At 51.5% G+C, this 25659-nt stretch overlaps 2 protein-coding genes across 9 annotated transcripts; both read left to right on the top strand.

The window, feature by feature from the left end:
- Window positions 1-1169: 1169 nt before the first annotated feature.
- On the top strand, window positions 1170-20891 carry ARNT (aryl hydrocarbon receptor nuclear translocator). Of its 8 annotated transcripts, none has more exons than XM_030230804.2 (23): window positions 1170-1290; window positions 6031-6136; window positions 7213-7257; window positions 7958-8002; window positions 8905-8949; window positions 10830-11043; window positions 11702-11915; window positions 11999-12064; window positions 12181-12280; window positions 12610-12675; window positions 12779-12864; window positions 13244-13320; window positions 13481-13615; window positions 14048-14122; window positions 14898-15049; window positions 15894-16004; window positions 16192-16267; window positions 16708-16831; window positions 17124-17223; window positions 17585-17687; window positions 17938-18097; window positions 18560-18714; window positions 19268-20891. In XM_030230804.2, exons 1-23 carry the CDS (start codon window positions 1266-1268, stop codon window positions 19355-19357), a joined length of 2370 nt encoding a protein of 789 aa, XP_030086664.2. In that variant the 5' UTR covers window positions 1170-1265; the 3' UTR covers window positions 19358-20891. The 8 variants fall into 8 exon arrangements, with proteins under 8 accessions (XP_030086664.2, XP_030086662.2, XP_030086661.2 ...); XM_030230802.2 differs by having other exon boundaries at window positions 17585-17738; window positions 18563-18714; XM_030230801.2 differs by having other exon boundaries at window positions 17585-17738.
- A 2213-nt stretch (window positions 20892-23104) lies between these two features.
- CTSK (cathepsin K) lies at window positions 23105-25061 on the top strand. Its single transcript, XM_050984521.1, has 7 exons — window positions 23105-23269; window positions 23387-23509; window positions 23588-23743; window positions 23826-24044; window positions 24122-24287; window positions 24365-24470; window positions 24552-25061. Exons 1-7 carry the CDS (start codon window positions 23144-23146, stop codon window positions 24649-24651), a joined length of 996 nt encoding a protein of 331 aa, XP_050840478.1. The 5' UTR covers window positions 23105-23143; the 3' UTR covers window positions 24652-25061.
- The last annotated feature ends 598 nt before the right edge of the window (window positions 25062-25659 follow it).

Raw genomic sequence — 25659 nt, 5'->3', positions numbered from 1 at the left:
CCAGGGACCCTCAGGTGTCTTTGTTGCAGCTCCAGGTGTCCCTTCCTGGCTCCAGGGACCCCTCAGGTTTCCCCTCCTCTCTCCAGGGACCCTCCAGCACGTGTCCCCCAGCGCTCAACTCCCAATCACATCCCTGAGGGGTCAGAAAAGGGGTGGATTCATGGGGCTGAGGGGTCAAAACCACCCAAAAAAAGGGGGGGAAAATGTGGCCTTGAGTCCCCTCTGCTCCTTCCTTACCTCCCTGTGGCCGGCTCTGGGTCTCAGTCCTGGCCCTGCTGGCTCCAGGCCTTCATGAATTCTGCAGGAATGTGCCGGCATCACTTTTCAGACACAAGCCAGAGGATCAAATTCCCACCCCACACCCCCTTCTACCATCAGGAGAAGGCTCTGGGTCTCTTCATGGGTCTTCCTGGTGACTTGGGGTGGTTTAGGAAGCATTTAGGAGGATTTGTCCCCAAAATATAAAGGCTTTGCCAGTGAGAGGATTTCAAGGTAGTTTTTGGTTTATAGTGGAATGGACTGGGAAAAAACTCTTGGAAAATGCATTGAACTGAGCTGCCCATTTGGATTTTGCAGGACAGCCTCATGAGAACCCCAGAACACCCAAAATATGCCAAAAATCTCCTTCGAGTTTCTTTATTTTCCCCCTCTGAGAGAAAAAATGATCACTTTGGGAAGACAGTGTAGCTTTCACACCCCAAGAGAAGGTCTGTAGGGGTTTTGCAGAGATTTTTCAGCAAAGGATGAGTTGTGGGGTCCTGTTGGTGGCCCCAAATTCCAGTCCCGACAAAAAAAAAACCCGTTCCAATCCCAGTCCCAGTTCTGACCCAAATCACATGTGCAGTCTGGATCCTCATCTTCATTCCCTGGGGTTTAGAACCCCAACCTCATCCCAGTCTCAACCCTAAATTTAATTTTAATCTTAATTCCAATCCCAATATTACGTGACGTCATCAACTCCACCCACTATGACCACGCCCCCAAAGCCACGCCTCTTCCCCGCTGGGGGCGGGACACCGCCCCCTTCGCCCCGCCTCCAGCCGTGCCCTCCCCTTGTGCCCGCCCCCAACCCTCGTCTGGACCAATAGCAATGCTCCATCTCCCCCTGTCCCTCCTCCCGCCCCCCGGTTGATCCAATAGGAGGCCGGCATGCCGCTGGCCCCGCCCCAGCGCCGGCGGGGCTGTGGGGCCGGCGGAGGTTTTCCTGCGCCGCCATCTTGAATCGGCGGAGCGGAGCGAGGAGGGGGCGGCCCGGGACCCCCGCCATGGCCGCCACCGCCGCCAGCGCGGGTGAGCCCGGCCGCGGCGGCACGAACTGGGGCTGGGGAGCGGGCTGAGAGTCTCAGGAAGGGTATGGGGTGCTGACGGGGAGCAGAAGGGGTCTGAGAGGACCCAAAGGCTCTCACGGGGCCTGGAGGGCTGAGAGCGACCCTCAGGGGTGGGGAATGTCATGAGGGGCTCTGAGAGCACTGAAGGAGCTCTGGAAGGGCTGAGGGAGCTCTGGAGAGCGGGAAATGGCACAGTGGGATGGGGGCACCCTGCAGGAGGCAGGGCTGTGTGTGTTATCTGGATTTGGGGTGCTGGGGGCCGGTGGTACGAGGTGGATCTGGGGTCCCTGCTCTGGGTTTCCATCATCACTCCTTTGGATTTGTTTTCCTTGACGATTTCTGCCCCTTTTTCAGCTGTGTTTCGCTGAGGTTTTTCTTAACTCCCAACACAAACTGCTGGCCCGGTTTGAAGGTTTTGCACAAATGTCTCTCGGAGCGCTGTGAAGCAGGGGAGGGCCTGGAGCACAATGTTCCCTCAGCTTCGGTTCCTCAGGCTGCTCCCCAGAGTCCTCAACTCCCTGTGCACAGGAAGCTGGGAGCTGCTGATCCCAGAAAAATATCTGATTTTATCAATTTTCTGGCTCAAGTGCTCTGAACTGAGCTGGTATCCAGATTAACCCAGCGTCTGTGAAGTCGTGATGGATTTACAATGTGGTGGCTGAGATCAGAATCTGAGCTTGTTTGTGTTTTTGGGTTTTTTTTTTAGTCACAGCTTGTCCTTTGTGGCTTGAGACACAGTCAGGTTTATCCAGGAGTGTTCAGTGACACTGCTGAAGGATTCTGGAGTTTTATTTTAACGTTTCAGGAAGATTTTGTGGCTTTTAATGGTGAAAAAACACACTGGGGACTCATCCAGTTTAGGAGGAAGGAAGGCACTCGTGGGTATCCAAGCATTTGTGGAAGTGGAGTCTTCAGGGTTCCGTGGTTTTTTGCATAAGAAAGTTTTAAATACTGAAAGAAATGAGAAAGACTTTTCAACATCTGTGTTTAATATTTATAATCATGGGCAGAGTGACCAGCTTTTACACAGAGGGAGGGAAATACACAAGCAGTAAACATAGAGATTAAATTCTGAAGAATTCTCACAAATAATGTGGGTCTTCTTTTCATTAAAGTGTTAAAAAACAGATTTCAGGGCTCCAGTGAATGCTGGCTAATGCCCCAAAATACCCAGAATGTCTTCATTTCAACCCCTTAGCAATGGAAAAAACCTTCTTTTCTTAATTTTCTATATTTCTTCTTGGAGAAAGTTCCCATGGGGGATGAAAGTGCTGAGCTGGCATTTCATGGGAAACTCAAACAAACTAAAAACCTCCTGCTTCAAAAAAAAATCAATTTAATGTACCCCAGGCACAGAAATTGAGATGTTTTGTAAATAAAAAACCATAAAAGCAGAAATATCAAAGCCTTCTAGTTGTGAGTGAAGTGCAGAGTACTTTTAAGGCTGATCCCAAACATTTTGGGGAGCTCACAAATGGGTGAATTTAAAGAAAATCTTGTGAGATTTAATGTCCAAACCTGAGCCTGGCATTTAACCCCCTGCTGAAGCTTCTACAGCAAAAAGCACCAGTTTTGTACAATAAAAATGTACATAAAAGCTGCAGCAGCCCCTCTGGTAAATCACAGCTGGGAATATTTGCAGTAATTTTATTTTGGAGCCTTTTTTCCCTGTTGGGATGCCAGTGGTTGCAGCAGAGCCTTTCCCAGGAGAGCTGGGCTGGGAGCCTGGAGCAGCAGTGGGGGTTGGGATTTACATTTGCTCTCTTCTGGCCTTAATTAGCTGCAGCACATGGTGTGGGGAAGCAGGAATTGGTTCTGGGAAGGGCTGGGACACAAACCCAGCCAGGATTTTGGAAAAACACCTGGGATTTCTTGACTGGACACCTCCAGGAATGGTGACTCCAGTGCAGCCTTTTCTGGGAAGGAATTTTCACTCAAACTCATCCTAAAGCTGCCCTGGTACAGCCTGGGGTTGTTTCCTCTCGTTTTGTTGTTCTCTGGGAGCAGAGCCTGGCTCCATCCTCCTTCCAGGAGTGAAAACTCCTCCATGAGCTCCAGGAATTCACCTCAGTGTTTGGAATGGGGAAAAGCCACAAGTTGGGAAGGAATCCTTGTGTTCCTGGGTGTTTCCTGGAAATCCCAAAGGGTGAAAAAGCCAGAGCTCTTCCCTCCTCATTGTTTCTGAGAATTCTTCAGAATTTATTCTTTTAACAATCTCCATGTTTATTTCCCTCCCTCTGCTCTGCTGTCCCTGGTTTTTGGGAGGCTGTGCCCACTCTGCTCCTGCAGAGCAGTGCCAGGTCCTGGTGCCCAACCTCAGGATCTGTCCTGGGGCTTCCAGCTGAGCCAGGAGAGGGAAATGTTCCTCATGGGATGCGTGTTGGGCTCCTGGGAGATCTCAAAGGCTTGAAAATCAATTTTCTGTGTCTGTCCCTGCGTGGAGCTGGGCCCAGAGAACAGCTCAGTGTCACTTCCTTCCCCTGCCCCGGGCGGAAATTCCTTCCCCTCAGGAAAGGGATTCTCCTCTGTGCTCCAGAAACTTCATTTCTGTTCCCACCATGTTCAGATAGTGCTGGGGGAAAGGAGGAACCCTCCTGGCCTGCTTTATTCCCACTTGAAACTTCATTTTGTTGTCACCTTGGGACTTCCAGCAGCATCTGAGTGATCCCAAATCGAGCAGAAAGGAGGTGGGGAAGGGTTTCCACCTCTGGTTTTTTGTTCTCCAGATGTACTTTTGAATTGCAGAGGATCCTGGTGTTGGATGGGCTGTGCTCACTCCTGCTCTTGGTTGGGATTGTTGTTTTTGGCTCCTTCAGCTGCCAAGCCTCGAGCTGGATGCTTATTCCATACTGTAGTCACCCCTGGGAAATACTATGGATCTGCAAGGAAAAAAGCTTTCCTCAGCTGCTTGGAGGAAAACAAAGCAGGCAAGCAGAGAGGCTGGGAATGTTATTGTGGTAAAATATGTTTAATTCTGGCAGAAATACCAGAAATTTGGCAGTGTGTTTGCTGTGAGGTCCAGGCACACCACGGAGGTGATTGTACAGCTCCACTTTTAGCTGTAAATAAACCAAAATGCAGCTTTGGAAGTGAAATAAACTCTTGTTGGAATGAAATCTGCCTTTGGGCAGTGGAGAAGAACTTGGGAACCCCAGCTTAAAGCCCATTTTTTCCCTAATTTACTAAACCTGACCTCAGTTCTTCACTTTGTCCCCCCAGTTGTGGCTGTTTCCTGCCCAAGCTGCTCTCGGTGCTGCTGAGGATGCTTTGGGAAACCCAGCATTGGGGTTTTGGGGTGTCTGGGCAGCTTTGGGGTCCCTGCACTTTGTTAAAGCAGAAGTGGTTTGGAGAGCTGCATCAGGCTCAGTTTGCAAAGGTTGTGGTGGAGATTTTTGGGCTGGAGCAACTATTTTGGGGCAGTTTCACAGCACATGTCCAAACCCAGAACCGTTAAAATAAGCACAGAGCTGACTTATTTCAGCAAAACAGGAAAAAAACGGTTTATAATGGATTTAAAAACTCATTTTCTGATGTGGAACTGACTGTTTGAATATAGAGGAGCATTGGTTGGGCTCTGATGGTGATGCTGGGGTGTAGATTCAGCATAAGCCACGCTGAGCAAGCTCTGAACAACTGCAGACTCTGTTACCTGTGCTCCTGAAGAAGCAGGATTGGGGGAAAATGCAGGGAAATGGAATACAGGGAAATGGAATGCAGGAAAATACAGGAAAATGGAAATACAGGGAAATGGAATACAGGAGAATACAGGGAAATGGAATACAGGAAAATACAGGAAAATGGAAATACAGGGAAATGGAATACAGGAAAATACAGGAAAATGGAAATACAGGGAAATGGAATGCTGCAATCACAGACTGGTTGGGGGTGGAAGGGACCATAGACATCACCTGGGCCACCTCACACTCATCCCCAAGCACTTGTGGAAGAGCACAGGCTGGCCAGAAATGGTGCCCACTGGTCTGTACTGGTGAAGACCAGAAGTGATCAGCTGAACAATGCTGAGTTTGAAGTGTTTTATGAGCATTTGGGTTCATCCTTTGTCTCAGATTGGGCAATGAACCCTCTGCAAGCTGGTGGCATCAGGAAGACATGATTTTATTTCAACAAGAAGGGTTTTTTTAGAGTGTGGAATGAGAGTTGTTTATGATATATTCTGCTAACATATCCCTATGTTACTCTTTGCTCTTTAGGTTTTTGAAAGTCAGGTTTCTTTCTAAAACATATTATATAAAAATCTGTTTTGTGAAAGACAAAAGAGACATTCATGCTAGTGGCTTGATTCTTGACCAAATGGCTCCTCGTTTTACAAATGTATTGCATTTGCAACATTATAATTATGGGCTATTTCATATTCTATACAAAGAGAATATTCTATACAAACAGCTCTGCTCCTCCTCCCTCCTTCATGGTGCAGCCCCTTCCCTGCTCCCAGCAGGCTCCTCCTCTCTCCAAAAAACCCAGACCACATCTTGGAGTTTGGCAGGCTGAGCTCTCCAGCTGAGGAAGCAGCGAGTGCTCCTCGTGCAGCAGATGAAAGGACACAGACCCACATTGCCCCAGATCCACCCCCAGCAGATGCTGACACACAACTGCTTCTAACTGGGGACTGTTCCACTCAACCAGAGGGGCTTGGAAGTAAAACTGGTTGATTTCTCTGATTTTTTTTTTCACTCCTGTTTAGAGATGGCATCTGATGTTTCCTCGCTGGGTGCAGCCATTGGCTCGGGGAACTCCAGCTCGGGAGCCCAGGCTGGAGGAGCTCAGAGACCCAGCAAGAGACGGTCTGGGTGAGTGAGGAGGGACTGAGGGAGTGCTGGGGCTCTGCTCTGCAGGGAGGGCTGTGGGAAAAGAACCTTTTTGAGGAAGTTTTGTTCTCCAGAAAGAGCTGTGGCTGCTTCTGAAAAGTTTCCTGCTTCTTTCAGGTGGGCTCTGTGCAGTCCTTTGCCTTTGTGGTTGTGTGTTGTGCCAGCTGCACTCCTCAAAGAGGGGGTTAAGTGACATATTTAGAGAGGACTAAAAGCTTTGCACCTCACAGAAGGAGGAAATCCACACCAAGGATTGAGAACAAGACAGGAGTTGCTGCAAGACCTGGGGGAACAGAGAATCTGGAGTTTGGGGCCTTACTGCAACCTTCACAGCTGTGCTGTCCCTGGGAGGGGTGGGGGAAGGCACAATGTGCTTGTGGGAGGCTTTTTGTTTGCTAAAAATGCCTTTGCAAATTCAAAGGGAGTTGAGTGCTTGTTCCCAGATTTCTGGCACAAATCCCCTTGTAATTTTTGAGCAAACTGAAATCTGTCTCTGCACCCCTCCCAGTCACTCAAACTCTTTCCTCCTGCCCCATTTGCTGATGCTCCCACTCCCCTGCAGCTCTTCCCATGCTGCATCAGCTGCATCCACAGTTTTCCATCCCAAAAGGAAAGGTGAAAACTCTTCTGTCCTTCCACATGAACTGGTCAGAATTGGGGTTTTGGCCCTGTGTGAGCAAACACTGCACAAACTGAACTTTAACTCCAGGAAGATTTTACCCTCCACTTTTTTTAGTTTGGTTTTTAATTTTAAATGCACCCAATCCAGACCTGGAGATTCTCCTTGGGCATCCAGGCTTTTGGAACAGAAGGTTGGGATTCAGTGGATGCTCCGAGTGGGTTTTCTTCCTTTGGAGCTGTTTTTCCTTGCTCTGTTCCTGGTAGACACCTGAAAGAAACCCCTTTCCAAACTTTGTTGGTTGTTTCATATGAAGATCACTAAATTGCATTGGGATTACTTAATTTTTCCTTTCAGGAGTCACCCATGGGGACAGACAGAAAAGTAATTTAAAGGAGAAACCACTTGGTTAGCAGTTACCTTTTTTTTTGTTTTTCAGGCTCGATTTTGATGATGATGGAGAAGGGAACAGTAAATTCCTCAGGTGAGGGAGAACACGACATCCAGAAGTTTCTGTCCTGTAGCTGTGTCTGTGCATTTTCTCTGGAGCAAGATCTCTCTGCTCCTGTGGCTTTTCCTCTCTGGAAGCAGTGGGAATTGCTCCAGTTCCTCAAACTCTTCCCTTTCTCCCAGTCAGCAATATTCCTCCATCTCTGTGGCTTTTGTTACTGCCTCAGACATTAATTAATCCTCATCTGCTGTAAGGATGCTTCAGTTCCAGAGACATCCTTATTCCTGAGGAGTTGGCAAAGCTTTGAGCATCTCCTCATGATCCATCTGGAGCACAGAAGAGTTGGAATATCTTGTGTCATTTATTTGTAGCCTCACTACGTGGTTTAGGATTGAATAACTCCAGTGACAGTGGAGTTAACTCCAATAAAAACTCCCAATAACTCCAATTCCAGTGCACTCCTGTGCTTTAAGGGTGGCTGTGGAATGGTTTCAGGATGATGAATGTAGGATTTACCCAGAGAAACCCTTGGATGGAGGTCCTGATTTGGGCTGCCTTTATCTTCCAAGTGCAATTTGGGGTGATCAGTGAATTATCCTGCTCTGCCCACCCACAGCCAAGTTGGCCTTTTTAACCCCAGGCATTTTTTGGTGGCAGTTCTTAAACCTTGTTTTCTGTGTATTTTTGGGAAAGAAGGAACTGTAAACACTTCAACCTCTCCCCCTTCTCCTAGATGTGATGATGACCCGATGCCAAACGATAAAGAGAGATTTGCCAGGTAAGAATTTGATGATTTAAAAGCTTTTTTCTGCCAAAAAACCTTAACATGAGAGGAGTCCTGCAGCTCCCTTCTCACAAACATCTCTCTTTGAAGGGACCCACACATACTCCTTGATGTTTTTTGGACCAGTTCCTTGAGTGTGACAATGACATTCCTCTTTTTCACCATTCCTTTCAGCTCTGGCCTTGGACTCTCATTCTTTTCTCTTGCTCAAGAAACTTGCAGAGATTTCAAGTTTCCTGCTTAGTACAAGTTTTCCTTGAACAGGGTTTCCTGGCACACCTTGGGATTTGTGTGTTTTGGAGGGAATTACACAGAAGCTCTACAAATTGGGGGTTTTCTGGAGATTGTAGGGAATACTTTGATCAGTTTTTGGTGTCTGACAGGATCTCTGAGTGTTGGGACTGAGCCCATGGGATTTTTACAGCTATTTTAAGCTCCATTCCCTTCTCTGGACATGTTCCAGCCCATCAATGTCCCACTTCCCAGGAGGGGCCCAAAAATGCCCTCTGGATTTGGGGCAGTCTGGCTGTTACTTCCCAAAGGGCTACAGGGAATTCCAAGCTGGCATTCTCCAGCTTTTTAAGTGGTTTGAGTCCTTCTGAAGTCAAACAAATCAAAAATGTGTTAGAATATCAGAACACTTCTAATATTAGAAATAAGCAAATTAGAACTGGGTCACAGCCTCAGAAAATGTTTTGAAACTCCAACACATCAGGCACCAATTTAATGTAGAATGTTGCAAAGTAATGACTGCTTTATTTTATGGAATTGCTCCTCTGCAAAACAGACCTGTCCCTAGGCTGGGTTTCCTAGTCCATCTTTCCTTTTTTTTTTTTTTTTCCATTTCTTTCAGCTTTTTTTCCATTTTTAGCTTAGCTGGCTGATTTTATTTTTAGGTCTGATGATGAGCAGAGTTCAGCGGATAAGGAGAGACTTGCCAGGTAGGAGAATGGAGATTTCAAGCATGGACAAGCAGAGTTTTTCCTTTCCTTAATGTTTCTCTAGGCATCCCTTCTCTCTTTTTTTTTTTTTTTCATTATTTCCCTCCTTCCCTCAACTGCTGCAGAGGATTTAACAAACTCCTGGAAATGGCTGTGGAATTGGGATTAGGAGGGGAAAGGCATTGAGGAAAGGCACACCTCATCCTTGGAAAAACCTTTTTAGGGAATACATGAAAGGATTTATTTACCAAAGGCCACAGGGTAGGGCTCCTGCTTTCACCTGTAGCTTTGCTAACCTGTGCTAAATACAGTTCTTCTTGTCATGGGTCCCAAGTTGTCCATCTGGGAAGGTTTTGTGTCCTGGGAATGCTGTTGGACTCTCAGAACAAGCTGGAAAAGATGTGTTAGCTCAGGTGCTTTCCTTCCGGAAAAGGTGGTGTCACTGGAAACAGGATTTAATTTTTCCCTGAGTTTCTATTAGTAATTAATGAGAGGCTGTGCCTGAAACCACCAGAACAGTCACCAGGAATCCAGGAGTGGGCCCTGAGGACACCTGTGCCCATGTGCAGGTGGTTTGTCACCTGTGCACACCTGCAGCCCTTCATTTTCCACCTTTCAGACTTCAGCCAGTTTGGGGTAGTTTTGTCTTTAAATCAAAACCTGACCCCCAGAGTGCCTTTGCTGACTGACTGAGCTGTGCTGAAATGTTTGAGGAGGTCAGGAAGGCCCAGAGGTGTCCCCCAGGATGGACAATCCCAGTTCTCCCATCCTTTCCTCGTGGCAGAGTGAGATGTAAATGTTGGTGATCCCCCAGTAACTTCTGTAGTTGAAGGATCTTTGTTTTTCACACCTGAGCTTGTGAGTTTAGAGAAGCTGCCTGACTCAAAGGTGAGGTCACTGAATGTCTGCACACACCTCGTAGTGATAAATGCTCCAGTTTTGTATTTATTCTGTTTATTCACCTGCCTATCCTTGCTCCTTCCAACACTTCCATCTCATTTCACTTCCCACCATGTCCTTCCTTGCACATGATCCATCCTTCTGTAGAGGAAACCTGGCTTTGAAGCTCTGTTTTGGAAAACCCACCTTAGGATCCTAGTTAAATTATGTGTTGTGGATAAAAGAACCAAGATCTGGTCTGTGGGACTGATGTGAGCCAAAGGGGTGCCAAGAGCCTCTTCAGGTGGCAGCAGTGGTCTCAGTGCCACCACCCAGGTGTTGCCTGCTCCTGGTCTGCCCAGGTTGTTTGGCCTTGATGATCTGTGCAGAAATGAGGTGTAACCTGCTTGGGAGCGTTCCCTGCTGTGATGGTGAGAGGGCTCTTGGTGTCACTGAGAGCTGGCTTCCCAAAGCACTGCAAGGTGAGACCCAGCTCATTCAGGTCACTCAGAGTCCTGGGGTGGCTGGGGCTGGAAGGAGCCTTAGAGCTCCTTGCCACACCTCCCACTAGCCCAGCTTGCCCAGAAGAGCAGGTGCCCAAGTTTTAGCTGCAGACCTGGTGGATCTGATGGTGCAGGTGATCTCATCCACCCTCAGATGGACAGCGTTGAGGTCACCTGCAGCGAGGTGACCCCGCTTTGGGAGCAGCTCCTTTGGCTTTCTGCAGCGTTGTGTGGTGGATGGGGAAGGCCAGCCCAGGTCCTCGCTGTCCCCAGGTTCCAGGGAGCTGCTGTGACTTCGAGGAAGGTCCAGGTGTAGCCTCTCCTCCTTGCCCCTGTCTCCACATTCCCTGTGCACGCCCAGCATGTGAGGCTTGACTCCTAATCCTGCCGGCATCTCTGTGTGTCACACCCGTGCGAGCGCTGACGTGGGGACACGGCTCAGCCTCCCACCCCTGGCAACTTCACCTTCCTCCTTTTGTCCTCCTCGACCTCTGGCAGGGAGAACCACAGCGAGATCGAGCGCAGGAGGAGGAACAAGATGACAGCCTACATCACGGAGCTGTCGGACATGGTGCCCACGTGCAGCGCCCTGGCCCGCAAGCCGGACAAACTGACCATCCTGCGCATGGCTGTGTCCCACATGAAATCCCTGCGTGGCACTGGCAACACCTCCACAGATGGCACCTACAAACCCTCCTTTCTCACCGACCAGGTCTCTGCCCATCTAAAAAATCCCTCTTTTTATTAAGGGAGTCACAGTGAGGTGTCCCTGAAGCCTTCTGATCTTGGCCTGATGCTGCTTTGTGGGCATTACAGCCCAAACCTGGGGTGTGTTTTGGCTGTGGAGTTGAGAGGTGTCAGCCTCTCCTTTCTCACTGACCAGGTCTCTGCCCATATAAAAAGTCCCTCTTTTTATTAAGCTGCCTTAAGGTCCTGGAAGGTCACAGTGAGGGGTCCCTGAAGCTTTCTGATCTTGGCCTGATGCTGCTTTGTGGGCATTGCAGCAATCAGAGGGGTAAATTAAATGATGAGTGGGGGGAAAAGCCCAACATGAGGTGTGTTGTCATAGGATATGAAATAACACAATGCACACACACAGCTTTCTTAAGGTAAAAAGACTATTTTAAATTTCTGATTTTAGCATTTATAGATTTTTAAAAGTGACAGTGGATTGGAGGGTGACAGTGTCACCTCTCCAATGACACAGTTTATCAAATTCCTCATCTTCTATAAAAGAATGCAAACCAATAAGTTATTTACATAATGCATGTGAGAAAGTTCACTGTAAGAACGTAACCATTAGAAGGCTTAGAAAAACTTAAAAAAACAGGGTGACAGGGATGAGTTGAGAGTTGTCTGTGTGTCTGCAGGAACTCAAACACCTGATCCTGGAGGCAGCTGATGGCTTCCTGTTCATCGTGTCCTGCGAGACGGGGCGTGTGGTCTACGTGTCGGACTCGGTGACGCCGGTGCTGAACCAGCCTCAGTCCGAGTGGTTCGGCAGCACCTTGTACGAGCAGGTGCACCCCGACGACGTGGGCAAACTCAGGGAGCAGCTCTCCACCTCTGAGAACGCCCTCACAGGTACAGCAGCCAGGGCTGGCACGTGAGGGGCTGGCAGGTGGGACAGCCTGCAAAGGACTTGGATTAAAGCCTTCCCTTTGTAGAGGGAACCAAGCCCTGGTGCCTTTCTACCAAGGATGCTGCAGCCCCCCCCGAGAATGCATCTAAAGGTACCACCAGTGACACTCGTGTCCTGCCAGTTCCCAGTACATTATCTGGCACCACACCTGGCTTGCTGGAAGGACTCCCAGTGCAGCAGCAGCTCCTTTTTCTTTCCTTTTTTTAGGTCGTATCCTCGATTTGAAGACGGGGACTGTGAAGAAGGAAGGGCAGCAGTCCATGAGGATGTGCATGGGCTCCAGGAGATCTTTCATCTGCAGGATGAGGTAGGAAGGAGTCCCTGGGGAAATCTCTGAGCCTAAAGCCAAACTTGCTCCCTAAACCTGGCCCTTCCATGTTTTTATTTCAGCTTTTTTGGGGCTCATTTTGATGTGGGCATGATAGAACATGGCTGAGCTTTCCCTACAGTCAAGTTCTCCAAATGTTTGTTTGCCCTGTTGTTGTAGAAGATCCAATTAGTTTCAGTCCCAAGTGTCACCTCCCTTGAGTTCTGCAGAATGAGGGTTTTGTGTGATGGAAATTCTTCTTATTCAAGATATCCAGATTATTTCCATGTTGATCAAGAAAGATCAAATCCTTTCTAACCCTGGTGCAGGTGTGGCAACAGCTCTGTGGATCCAGTCGCTGTCAATCGTCTCAGCTTCATGAGGAATCGCTGCAGGTAAATGGCACATAAATATATATCCATACAACACCTAAATAACACAACTAAACACCTTGCCTCACCTTCCCCCACTGCAGCACAACTTCTTTCTCTCTCCAAGGAATGGTTTGGGTGCAGCCAAGGATGGAGAACCCCACTATGTCGTCGTGCACTGCACGGGCTACATCAAAGCCTGGCCCCCAGCAGGTAACAATCCACCTTGTGTTCAGGTGGGCTGGGTTTAGGAGCACATGGTCTAAAGTTGCCATTCCAGGAGCTGAATGTGCCAGGAAGTGCTTTGCAGACGTATCTATGACTTTTATTTTAAGATTGACTTAATTTTTGCAGGTGAAGCAGCAGAGGATGAAAAAAATATTGAACTGTCTGATGTGCAGCTTTTGCTGAAATTCAGAGAATTTCATTCCTTCTGGTGAAAAAAGGGAGGGGTGGACACCTTAATTTACAAAATCCCTTCATGGGGAAGAGTATTGAGTTACAGACCAGGGCAGAGAGATGTCTTGAAGTCCATTCCTCTGAAATTTTTCCTGTACTAACCTTGCTGGAATTTTTGGCCCTCCCCTCCCAGGTGTTTCCCTGCCTGATGATGACCCTGACGCTGGCCAGGGCAGCAAGTTCTGCCTGGTGGCCATTGGCAGGCTCCAGGTGAGTGCCCTGTTCCCCTTTTCCAACATTGCCCTGCCCTGGTAGTCCCCACATTTAAACTGTTCTGTCTGAAAACATTCCCTGATGGCCACAAATCCCAGTGCAGGGCTGGCAGCTCAGGGCCAGCGAGGGTTGGTGACTCTCCCTGTGTTCCTGGCAGGTGACCAGCTCCCCCAACTGCACAGACATGAACAATGTCTGCCAGCCCACAGAATTCATCTCCCGACACAACACCGAAGGAATTTTCACCTTCATCGACCACCGGTGCGTGGCCACCGTGGGTTACCAGCCCCAGGTGAGGACCTTTAGGAGCTTTATCAGAAAAAAATACTCTTTAAATTTCTTTTTCCTTCTACATCATGGCTCTGCTTGCCCACAGAGCTGATAAATCATGCCCAGGGTTTAACCCAGACATGTGGTTCTTCTCCACTGGTTGCTTTTCCATGTGTTTTTCCAAGTGCTTTGATCATGGGAAGGCTCGGTGTCTCTGGATTATGTCAAATGTCAATTAAAGCCATTTTGCCTCAAATTGAGTTAAAGATCAAACATTAATCAACAGCTGTTGTGCTTTTCTTTTGAAAAACAGCACACCAGCTCTTGTGCTTGGGTTGTGTAACGGGGATTTGGGGGGAAGGAGCAGGAACTACCTGTCCAGAGAGAGATTAATTATGGAATCTGCCTGCCAGATGAACTGACTCAATCTCTCACACAATTCCTTGAAAAATAGGAACTCTTGGGGAAAGACATTGTGGATTTCTGCCATCCAGAAGACCAACAGCTTTTACGGGACAGTTTTCAACAGGTAAAAGCATCACAGCTGCCCTTTGCATGCAGGGTGGAATTCAGATTGGAGCTCATTCCAAGATTGGAATGTCTTGGTGCTTGCAAAGCAACAAAATTGACTGGAAAACCAAGAAGAAAAACAAAGCTTAGATAATTCTCCTGTGCAAACAGTTGCAGATTTAGTCATGTCATTGAATACAAAATGAAAACAGAAGCATCTGATATCTTAACTCCTGAATCCAGTCTTAACTCCAGCTCTGGCTGCTGGTCCAGTTGGCTTTTAGGGCCAGGGATGTGGCTCCCAAGGGCCTGCTTGACTTGGCTGAAACCCTGGTTCATCTCTAGGGCCCAGAACCCGCAGTGGAGGTGGTTTTCTTGCCCTGTTGTCGTTACTGTTATTTCTGAGGGCCTTGGACTGGTGGCAGGGCAGGTAAGGCTGCCCCTGTGGTTTCATGACTCCAAAAACCAGCTGCTCATATCCATTGCTCCAAACCGTTGGAATGGGAAGCGACAGCATGTGTTTCATTTCTTGGAGGCTTTTCCATACATCTCACCAGTGCAAAGAGATAAGAGAAGTGAAGCCAAAAAAAGGGGATTTTTGTATTCCCTCCTGGATCCTTTAGGAATCAAGCTGTCCCAAGGGAATGGTGCCATTTAGTTTGGGAAGGCTGAGATGTGGTGGTCCAGGTTTGAGGCAAAGGGCCATCACAGGGGTCTGGGGGGGAGCTTGTGCTCAGATTGCTCTTCTCTACCTTTGATCAGGTGCTACTGGTGTGATTTGATTTTTGTTTTAGGTGGTGAAGTTAAAAGGCCAGGTGCTGTCAGTCATGTTCCGCTTCCGATCCAAGAACCGGGAGTGGCTGTGGATGAGAACCAGCTCGTTCACCTTCCAGAACCCCTACTCAGATGAGATCGAGTACATCATCTGCACCAACACCAACGTCAAGTGAGTGCCTGCAGAGGGGCTCTCAACCCACAGTAACCCAGAGCTGGGCAGCCTCAGCCTCTCCCCAGCTTCCCATCAGTTTGCACAGCCCTGGAGAAGTTCCTCAGTCCCTATGGCTCCTGTTCTCTGCTGGGCTGTGCCAGGCACTGGAGGGCTACAAAGTGCAGGAATTGTCTTGTTGTGTGGCTTAGCAAGCTGCCAAAATTCAGCTCCAGCAGTGCCTGAAATGAGTGAAATCTGCCTTAGAATGCTCTTGGATTCCTGTCACAGCCTTCCCATCTTTGAGAATGGTCAAGGCTCTTTCCATGAGGAAGTTCCACTCCCCTTGCAAGGACCAAGAAGTTGTGCCTGTGTGTGATCTAGAGCTGCAGGCTTGGCAGCTCCAGCAGACAAACAGAAGGCTGGATTGCCTGGGAAAGGGAAATCCAGGATTTTTTTTGCCTGCCATGAGGCAAAGTAGCACTGCTTCCCTGCAGAGCTGAAATCTGCTGCAAGCCTGATTTCCTGCCCCATGTCAGAGCTCTCTCTTTAAACTTCTTCATTCCACACCCAGCCATTCCCACACCCAGAACCCAAAAATCCCTGTGGAAGTGCAGAGCAGAGCAGCAGTGTCTGTGTGGTTGTGTTTGAGGTGTGCAGGGACTGGGTGTGGGGGAGGGAGGCACAACCCCCACACCTGGAGCATCCTCTTCCACCTTTCAGGGAAACCAGGTGGAAACTCACTCAAAAACCCCTTCACTCTTGTGAATCTCGCCCCAGACAGCCACACCCTGCTACACACAGGACCCAGCTGTGCTACCAATTGGGACTTTTTAAATCTCTTTTTTCTGTGTTTGCTTGGAAGGAACTCGAGCCAAGAGTCCAGACCTGCCCTGGCAAACTCCATGCCAAGGCCTCAGCTGGGCCAGAGCGTCAGCCTTCCCCTGGACATGGGCACAGCCCCACTGCCCTCAAGGTCAGGAGGAGCTTCAGCTCCTTTTTCCATTCCTCCTTCCCCTCACACACCTTTCATTCCCAAATTCCCCTCTCTGCAGCCAGGAACTCCAGGCTGACGAATCCCTGGTGTAACCACCCAGAGCTGTTCCCTTGGGAATTATCTGGGGCTGCCTGTGCTCCCCTGTCACAGCCACTTTCTATTTTAGGCAGCAGCAGCCACCCCAGGCAGAGCTGGAAGTGGGCCCAGGAAGGGAGAGCTTGGCTGGCTATGAGCACTCACAGGTGAGTCCAGAGGGATTTGGGCACTCCCTGTTCATTGTCCTGCACTGTTTAGGTCACCCTTTTGCTGGGGGTTTAAAGGTGGTGGCACCAGGTTGAGGTGAGGTTTGAGGGGAAGGCGTTTCTGCCTTGGGTGTTGCTTGTTTCCAGTATTTGTGGAATTCTTGAAACATGGAATAATTTGGGTTGGAAGGAACCTTAAAGCCCGTCCACTTCTCCCTCCTGCTGTGGGCAGGGACACCTTCCACCAGACCACTTTGCTCCAAGCCCTGTCCAGCATGACCTTGGACCCTTCCAGGGATGTGACTGGGATTCCTGAATGACCCTGCTATCCCAAAAAAATCACATCAGAATCCCAGGAGTGGCCAGGCCCTCAGCTGCTCCTCTGTGCTGAGGTGTGAGCAGCCCCCAGGAGGTGTGAGCAGCTCTGTGTCCCTCCCCAGGTGCCTGTCCAGCCTGTGAGTGCTGCTGGCCCCGAGCACAGCAAGCCCCTGGAGAAGGCTGAGAGCCTGTTCAGCCAGGAGCGGGACCCACGCTTCGGGGAGATCTTCCCTGGCATCAGCACAGGTGGGTCAGCAGCACAGGTCAGCTCCTCCTGCCTGCCCTGGTCACATTTTTCCTGCTTGTCCCTGTGGAGCAGTTCTCCCTGTTCCCAATCTGCAGTGGATGCTCTGACCCTAGAGAACCTCCATGAGGGTTCAGTAGAAAATGGAAAATAAATCAAATAAACAGGCTTTAACAAAATTGTCTGGAGAAGGAACAAAGGAGTCTTCCTTCACACAGACACATCTCTTCCAACTGCTTCTCTCCCTGTTCCTGAGATGTCCCAGCCCAAAAATGACTCGTGCTCTCTCCACAGATGAGAGCAAAGCCATCCCTGCCAGCACCATGCCAGCCAACCCTCCCCTCTTCGCCCAGGGAAACACTTTCACTGCTGCACGGCCCGCTGAGAACTTCAGGTGAGGCTTCACCTGTCCAGCTCCTGCCCATTCCTCTGGTTCCTCTGCTGTGCCTTGGACATGCCCTGGATCTGGGTGCCCACACACCCAGCAGCTCCTCTCATTGATTCCCAGTATAGAACCATGGAATCATTGAGGTTGGAAAGGTCCTCTAGGATCATTAAGTCAGACTGTTAACCCTGTGTTTACCACTAACCCCTGTCCCCAAGTGCCACATCCACACATTCTTGGGACGCTCCAGGGATGACCACTGGGCACCACCCATCAATTTTTGGGCTCATTTCCCTCCACCAATGACTTGAACAGAAGGGTTTGCTGCCTGTTCCTCCTGGAAGTGCCTCAGACACCTCTTGTGTTGCAGGAGCAGCAGCATGGTCCCTCCAGTGAACATCATCCAGCAGCAGCAGCCCTCGCCCGCCGGCCGGATCCTATCCCAGATTTCCCGGCACTCCACCCCAGCTCAGGTCAGCGGGACCACCTGGGCTCCAGGGACACGGCCGGTGTTCACACCCCAGGTAGCACAGCCCAAACCCTCAGCTGCAGGCCCTGGCTCCCTGCTGCCTTCCAGCCCCTCCTCTCCATGGGGAACCATCCTGCTTGCACACTCTGGCGCTGCTTCTTCCTTCGGGGCTAATCCAGCAACTCCTCCCTGGGCTGAGGGTCGGGGTGAAGCCATGCCTCCTCTTCCTCTCCTGTGTTTTTCCTCTCTTACAGCAAGTGGCATCTCAGACAGTGAAAACCCGACCTCCTTCCTTTGGCATGGGGACATTCCAGGGCACGCCATCCTCCTTCAGCTCCATGACAGCTCCGGGATCGACGGCGTCTCCCACCACGGCTCCGTACCCAGCCCTGGCCAGCCGTGGCACAGGCTTCAGTGAGTGGGGCTTGGGGGGCAAAAACCCCTGGGAGGAAAGCTGGGAGCAGCCAGCTGTGGTGGGATGTGCTCTCCACCATTTTGTGGTGGATTTTGGGAGCGCCTGAATGTGGGGAGCAGAGTTGAAGCTGTGCTTTGACTGATGCTGATCATCTTCAGTTATCCTCCAACCACAGAGTTGGACTTGGTGGTCCTTGTGGATCCCTTCCAGCTTGGGATAATTGGGGTCCTCCCAGCAGATGAATTTTGAGCCATTTTAAGGCTGACTGGGAGGAAACAAACCCCTCTGGGAGTCTCTGTTATACCCCATGGCAAGAATGTGGCAAGAATTCCTGGAGGGTGACCCTGTCCTGTCACCACAGCAGCACCACGCAGAGCACTGCCCTTCCCATCCCATCAGAGCACTGGAGAAGCCCCATTCCCAAGGGAGGGAAGATTCACTGCCTGTGTTTCTCTGTCCAGCAGCCACAGAGGCAGCACAGACCCCGGCCCCGTTCCAGCCCCGCGCCGCCGACGCCGTGGGAATGTGGCCACAGTGGCAAGGACAGCACCACGGCCCAGGATCTGGGGAGCAGCACGTGCAGCAGCCCCAGCCCAGCCAGCCTGAGGTCTTCCCAGTAAGATGGGGCTTTTAAACCTCCCTTTCTGGTGGGATCCACTGGTCTTGAAGCACCCAGAGCTTGTCCCTCTGTTTTCAGATCAACTGGGGAGGTCACAAACTGCTGGATAACCTGATGGAGCTGGAAGTGGAGAGGGCAGGACTGGATTTGTGTCTTGGTCTGTTGCAGGATCAGTGGGAAATTCCAGTTGGATTAACACTTCTAATTATTTTTTAAAATAGCTACAGTCCAGTGAAATTAAACTAATTTCTGAGAATTCATAATCATCTCACCCCAGCTTTCCCAGCAGTTGGTGATTATAGCTTAAATTTGCTGCTCTCCTTAAGTTTCCCTTGGACACAGACCCTGTGTTCCCTTGGGAAAGGAACCAGTTTGGTCCACAGCAATCCAGCAACCCCATGATTAAATTGCCCACATGAACATGGAGCCATGGAATTGTTGAGGTTGGAAAAGCCTCTGAGATGGAGTCCAGCTCTTCCCCTTAATTTCCAATCTAAACCTCCCTGATATTCCAGTCTGGATCCTAAACCCTCTCCTTGTATCCTCACAGGACATGCTGACCATGTTGGGGGACCAAGGGCCCAACTACAACAACGAAGAATTCCCAGAGTTGAACATATTCCCTTCTTTTTCTGAATAAAAACAAGCCTTAGGGGAAACAACACAAAGCTCTCTCCAACATCCACATGTCAAGGAACACAGCAGAGTCTTTTTCTCAAGGAACTGTCTCAACACTTCCCAACTTCTGGAAGCAGAGCTCCAAGGAGGGATGGCCTTGGAGGACGAGGTGGTTTGGACACCTCCTCCATGTGGGATTGTTCTGGAAGCTTCAGGACTTGAGTGCCATGAGGCTGAAGGCCCCAGAGCTGCTCCCAAGTGGATTTTTTTGGGAGGGATTCCTGTCTTTATCACAGACAACCCTTCCAAAGTTTTTAAGGTGGCTTTTGACTGTTTTTTATTTCGTTCTCTGCCGTGACTTTTTCTATAAAACACAAACTATTGGAATTTTTAAATACTGGAAGGAACTCTTCCAAGTGTTATCCCTGTCAACACAATCCTGGAGGATGCTTGAGTAAGAATCCACGTCCCAAGCCAGTGTTTTCCTCCTTTTTGGAGGAATTTTGGCCATTTTTGGAGGGTTGCTACAGCATCTCCAGTCCAGGGTGCTCCACGTGGAGATTCCTGTGTTTGTCTGGAATCTTCTCTCTCCTGTGAACTGTGCAATGAAATCAGTGTGACCCATGACCCCCCTGTTACCCTGGGATAATTAACAAGCCATAAAAATATTACCCATGTAGCTTTCTTCTGGATGAATCCATTTTCCAGCTGATGGTTTCTGTGCTGCCACAAATTGATGTTTCAGCGGGGTTTTTTTGGGATAAAACCTGCTCCATGGAATTTTATCACGTGTAGATGAGTTCCTTGTCCTGGTTTTGGAGCTGGATGGAGGAGAATCCCTGGATTTGAGAGATTTTTCAGGGAATTGCTGAGGAACTGTGTCTTTTCACTACATTTGCTCACTCACCTCCTTAAAGAAGAATTCCTGCCATGGGATGATCCTGTTGCCAAATGACAAAGAGTAAGAGGAGAGCTGGAAAAGTAGGGAACAGAATGAAATTTTTTATATATATATATATTATATCTATATATATAAATTTTTAATTTTTAAACATTGACTTGGAATCTTCTGGCTTTTTCCACTGAAAAAAAATCAACTTGTGGCCAACCCTGCTCTCCTCAGGGGCTGGAAGAACCATTTGATTCCCTCTTGCTTCAATTCCAACAGGAAAATGAATTTCAGAGTTGGACTTGGAAGGAAATTTGGCACATCAGCAGCTGGGGAAGAATCCCAAGTGTTCCTGGAAGCCTGGTTTTGTTTTGAATGGAATGTGGGTGTTCCCCCCTTTCCCCTGCATGTTGAGGGGGGCTCTGGGACCCCCAGGCTGGTTGTCAGTGTTTCTCTCTGCTGGTTGAGGGCAAGAATGGGGAGACTTCCCCCCCTCTTTCCAAGAGCTGATTCCAGAGCTGTCATTCCTGACTAAAATCCACGTAGGAAGCTTTGAACCCTTTGTGTCACCAACCCAGAGAGATTCCTCTTGTAAGTGGAGCAGGAAGCTTTATTTTTCCCTCTCCTTTTCCCTCTGGAAAATTAAGACTTGAAGGTTTTGTTTTAATTGGTTTTTTGGGTTGGTTTGTTTGGTTTGTTTTAATTTTATTCCAATTTCTCTATGGATAAGTGGGAACATCCCATTTGAAGACATCCTGGGAGTCTGTTCCCAGCATCCCATCACATCCTGGGCCCTTCCCCTTCAGTTCTTCAAGGAGGAGGAGGAAAATTCCCATTTCCCTGAGCCCTTGTAGGTCCTGTGGCTGCATCCCCCCCGAGATTTTCCAGATTCTGGGAGCTGGAGTAGCCAAATCTGTTGGGAAGGAGGATGAGGAGTGGCTGACAGGGTTCCCAGGGGTATGGGGGGACAGGCTGAGCCCTTCCCCCCTCAGGTGTGTCCCAGCCCCAGGTGGATTCTGGCCAGCAGAGATTTTCCAACAAGAGATTTTTTTTTCCCTTTTTCCAACCTTTGTCTCATTTCTGCCTCTTTCTTAGAGGAACGTCCCTAAATCCTCATCCCCTCCCCAGTCTGGCCCCCAAACTCCTCGTTCCCTCCCTGTTTTGGCCCCCATTTCCCCCCCTCCTCCTCCAGCTTTGCCCCCCAAACCCCTCGTGCTCCCCCGTTTGTCCCCGTTTGTCCCCTCAGTTCCCGGTCACTCGCTGCCACGTCAGGGCCTCGTGCTCCAGGGGATGATTCTGCCCTGGAGCCCCGGGGTGACTCAGCCCCTCTGTCCCCACTGAGGTCACATAGGGGGTGGCCCCTCTCTTGGGGACCCCCGTGGGGAAGGGGTGACAGTGACCCCACCCCCTCCTTGGTGCTGCTCCATCCCCCCCTTGCCCCTCTCCCCTCCTGGTCCCTGCCCTGGTCTGTCCTTGTTCCCTTGGCTGGAGGGTGACAGTGACAGTGATGATGATGTGATGTCCCCAGTGTGACATGTCTGGGATGGCTCTGGTGCCACCGGGACCTTCCGGAGCCACGTGATGAGGTGACAATCACTGCAGAAAGCATCGCCCGGCCCCACCTCCCCCTGCCAGGGACCCCCAAACTGGGCACGGAGGGGCAGCCCCGGGTTGGGGACAACTGGGGACAGAGGTGGGGTCCTGTCCTCTGTTCCTGCTGTCACATGATGTCCCCAAGCTGCTGTGTCCGGCTGCTCCTGATGGAAGTGGGTGCTCAACCCCACCTGATTTGGACACGGGGAGGACTTGGGGACAAGGTGGGTGTCCCTCAGGGCAGCTGGATGTCCCCAGGGTGGGATGCCAGGACAAGAGAATGTCAGCAGAGCAGAAGGAATCCTCAGGGTGGGATGCCAGGACAAGAGGGTGTCTCTGGGGCCAGAATCCTTGGGACAGAAGGGTGTCCCTAGGGCAGGATGCTGGGGTGGGGGGACATTCCAGGGACAGGAGAAGGTCCCAGTGAGACAGGAGGACATCCCAGGGACAGGAGGACATCCCAGGGACAGGAGGACATCCCAGGGACAGGAGGACATCAGGAAAGCGTCCCAGGGACAGGACGATGTCGCGGGCAGGAGCCGCCACCAGCCCCGCTCCGGTGCTGACTCAGCTCGTCCCGCAGCATCACGTGGAGCCGAGGGCAGCCCCCGCGTCCCCCCTCCCTGTCCCCTCCTTCCCTCCAACCCATCCAAACCCGATGCTTGCCAAAATTTTCCGGCTGCTTCCAAACTTCCTCAATCCGGCAGCATAAAAAGTGCAGCGGCCGCGGCTCCCGCTGGCCCCGTCCCGGCGCTCCCACCGACGGCTCTGTGCTCGGTAAGCGGCGGGGAGGGGTCCCCCGGGGGGGCGCTGGGTGCTTTTTATCCCAGGGAAATTTATCCCAGTGGGAATGGGAGGGAATGTGGGACAAAAAGGGAAACTGAGGCACTGTACGTCGAGCGGACCTGGGATCCACGGCTTGGGGAAGTGTCCCGGGTCCTGCTGTGCCGCGGGGGGCTGGGGGGCGGTGGGTGAAGCAGGGAGGGGCAGAAAGGCTGGGACATCCCCCCCCCCCTGCATCCTCAGCATCCCCAAACTCCCCCTCGCGGCTTGGGGCTGCCGGAACGAGCCGGAGCCGTAACGGGAACCAGCTGTGCCGGCTCATGTGATGCCGGCGCCTGGCCAGCCCTGCCCGCGGGGGTGTCCTGGCCCCAGATCGAGGGAGAAAGGGGTCCCAGCCCCAAATCAGGGGTACAGGGGTCCCAGCCCCAAGGCAGGGTGTGCAGGGGGTCCTGGTCCCACGGGAGGGTTGGCACAGGGTCCTGTCCCCCCCAGGCCTCCTGGCTCAGTCTGTGTCCCGTCCCCAGCTTTCAGGCTGTCCCCAGGATGTGGTGGCCCGTGCTGCTGACCCTGCTGGTCCCTGCGGCGCCGGCCCAGCTGCACCCGGAGCAGGAACTGGACGCGCAGTGGGAGCTGTGGAAAAAGACCCACCGCAAGCAGTACAACGGCCAGGTACGGGGGGGATGGGGCTTGGGGACGACCCCAGGGTGGGTGCTGGGCACAAGGATGTCCTGAGGGTGGGGGGCACAGGCAGGACCCCCGTCCCAGCACCGTCTCCCCCCGGCACAGGCGGATGAGGTGACGCGGAGGCTGATTTGGGAGAAGAACCTCAAATACATCAACACCCACAACCTGGAGCACTCCCTGGGCGTCCACACCTTCGAGCTGGCCATGAACCACCTGGGTGATATGGTGGGTGTCCCTGGCAGGGGACAGAGGGGGGGCTGAGCATCTCTGGATGCTCCCACCCACCGGGGGTTCCTTCCCCAGACCAGCGAGGAGGTGGTGAGGACAATGACAGGGCTGAAGGTGCCCCGTGGTCACCAACGCCACAACGAGACACTCTTTGTCCCTGACTGGAGCGAGAAAGCCCCGGCTGCCATGGACTGGCGTAAAAAAGGCTACGTGACCCCTGTCAAGAACCAGGTGAGATGAGTGTGCCTGCAGCAGGGTGTCACCCCAGTGTCACCCCGGTGTCACCCTGGTGTCACCCATTGTGTCCCCACAGGGCCAGTGCGGCTCGTGCTGGGCTTTCAGCTCGGTGGGTGCCCTGGAGGGGCAGCTGAAGAGGAAAACAGGCAAGCTGCTGTCCCTCAGCCCCCAAAACCTGGTGGACTGCGTGGCCAACAACGATGGCTGCGGGGGCGGGTACATGACCAACGCCTTCGAGTACGTCCGCCAGAACCGCGGCATCGACTCCGAGGACTCCTACCCCTACATTGGCCAGGTGTGAGGGGGGACAGCCCCAAATCCCCCTCCATCCCTCCCATCCCCACCTCACCTGACCTTCCTGGCCCCACACAGGACGAGAGCTGCATGTACAGCCCCACTGGGAAGGCGGCCAAGTGCCGCGGCTACCGCGAGATCCCCGAGGGCAACGAGAAGGCTTTGAAGAGGGCGGTGGCCAGGATTGGGCCCATCTCCGTGGGCATCGATGCCAGCCTGCCCTCCTTCCAGTTCTACAGCCGAGGTGAGGGGCTGGGGTGGAGCTCAGGGAGCTGCTCAGGGAGCTGAGGCACGCCTGGTGACACCGGCTGTGTCCCCAAGGCGTGTACTATGACGAGAGCTGCAACGCTGAGAACATCAACCACGCCGTGCTGGCCGTGGGCTACGGGGCACAGAAGGGCACCAAGCACTGGATCATCAAGAACAGGTACAGGGCTTGGGGTGGTTTGGGAATTGCAGGTGGTTGGGGCTCTTCCAGAGGCTCAGATTCTGCTTTTCCACCCTGCAGCTGGGGCGAGGAATGGGGCAACAAGGGCTACGTCCTCCTGGCCCGCAACATGAACAATGCCTGCGGTGTGGCCAACCTGGCCAGCTTCCCCAAGATGTGACAACCCCACCCAGCCCTTCCCTACCCACTGCCCTGCCCTCCAGCTTGGCCTCTTCCTTCCCAGCCTCAAAGATGACATGGTGCTCCCAGGGGGAATTCTTTGCCTCCGTGAGAAACTTCCTCTGGGAAAGGGAAATTCACCTGGAGGGAATGGAGGATGAGTCCCCTCAACTCTGATTTCCACACTTTGCCATGCTGGCTTCTCCCTTCCCATGGTCTGTGGAGGCCAATCCACCCAGAAATTCTTCAGGAAACAGGTTCCACACCAGCCTCTGCCACAGGAGCACTGAGGTGGAGGTGGAATATTCCCAATGGAAAACAAAAATCCCTCTCCCTCTACCCAGTATCCCAGTGGAGGCTGCTGAGAATGATACAACTTTATTTTTCAACTAAAATTGGGAATAAGGCTTGGACTGGTTTGCTTTGTGCTGAGAAAAAGGCCACAGGAATGGGAAAAATTCTTCCTTTTCCCAAGGAAATATCCCATGTGAGGCAGAGCACGGTGAGAAGAAGCTGCTGGGGAATTTTGGGACGGATGGATGGATGGAGTATATGGGGAGGGGGCAATTCTAGGAAGGACACAGGGAAGGACAGACGGATGGATGGACCCACAGGACACCCCCAGCCCCATCAGAATCCCCCAAACCCTCCCCAGGGACTGTCAGCCAGGGCTGGGGGGGCACTGTGGGGAATTTGGGGAGAGATTTGGGGACCTCCTGGGATTGTGGCCATGGGAGGGGACACGAGTGACAATGACACTGGGGAAGAGGTACACAGAGACCCCTGGGGGGCACGAGGCCATGTGTGCCCTGTGTGGCTGAGCGTGGAGACCACAGCACACCCCAAAACCAAACACAGGTATCACAGCAGGCCTGCCACACCCCAAGAGTGCAAACACCCCAATATCCACCCACACCCCACCACGCCCCGGAACGGGGCCCTGAGGGGGGACACTGAGGCCCGGGGGGGGCTCCCTGAAACAATGGAGACAGTGAGGCATAAGGAAGTC

Source organism: Serinus canaria, chromosome 25 (assembly GCF_022539315.1).
Source record: "Serinus canaria isolate serCan28SL12 chromosome 25, serCan2020, whole genome shotgun sequence".
NCBI classification, from domain to species: domain Eukaryota; kingdom Metazoa; phylum Chordata; class Aves; order Passeriformes; family Fringillidae; genus Serinus; species Serinus canaria.
This window is presented reverse-complemented; position numbering and strand designations above follow the sequence as displayed.

Excerpts from the sequence above, each read along its gene's own strand:
- CTSK (XM_050984521.1), top strand. The coding sequence starts at position 23,144 with ATGTGGTGGCCCGTGCTGCTGACCCTGCTGGTCCCTGCGGCGCCGGCC. Across the intron at positions 23,510-23,587 it reads TGAACCACCTGGGTGATATG|ACCAGCGAGGAGGTGGTGAG; the intron begins GTGGGTGTCCCT and ends TTCCTTCCCCAG. Across the intron at positions 23,744-23,825 it reads TGACCCCTGTCAAGAACCAG|GGCCAGTGCGGCTCGTGCTG; the intron begins GTGAGATGAGTG and ends GTGTCCCCACAG.
- ARNT (XM_030230801.2), top strand. The coding sequence starts at position 1,266 with ATGGCCGCCACCGCCGCCAGCGCGG. Across the intron at positions 12,281-12,609 it reads TCTTTCATCTGCAGGATGAG|GTGTGGCAACAGCTCTGTGG; the intron begins GTAGGAAGGAGT and ends ACCCTGGTGCAG. Across the intron at positions 18,098-18,559 it reads CAGCCGTGGCACAGGCTTCA|CAGCCACAGAGGCAGCACAG; the intron begins GTGAGTGGGGCT and ends TTCTCTGTCCAG.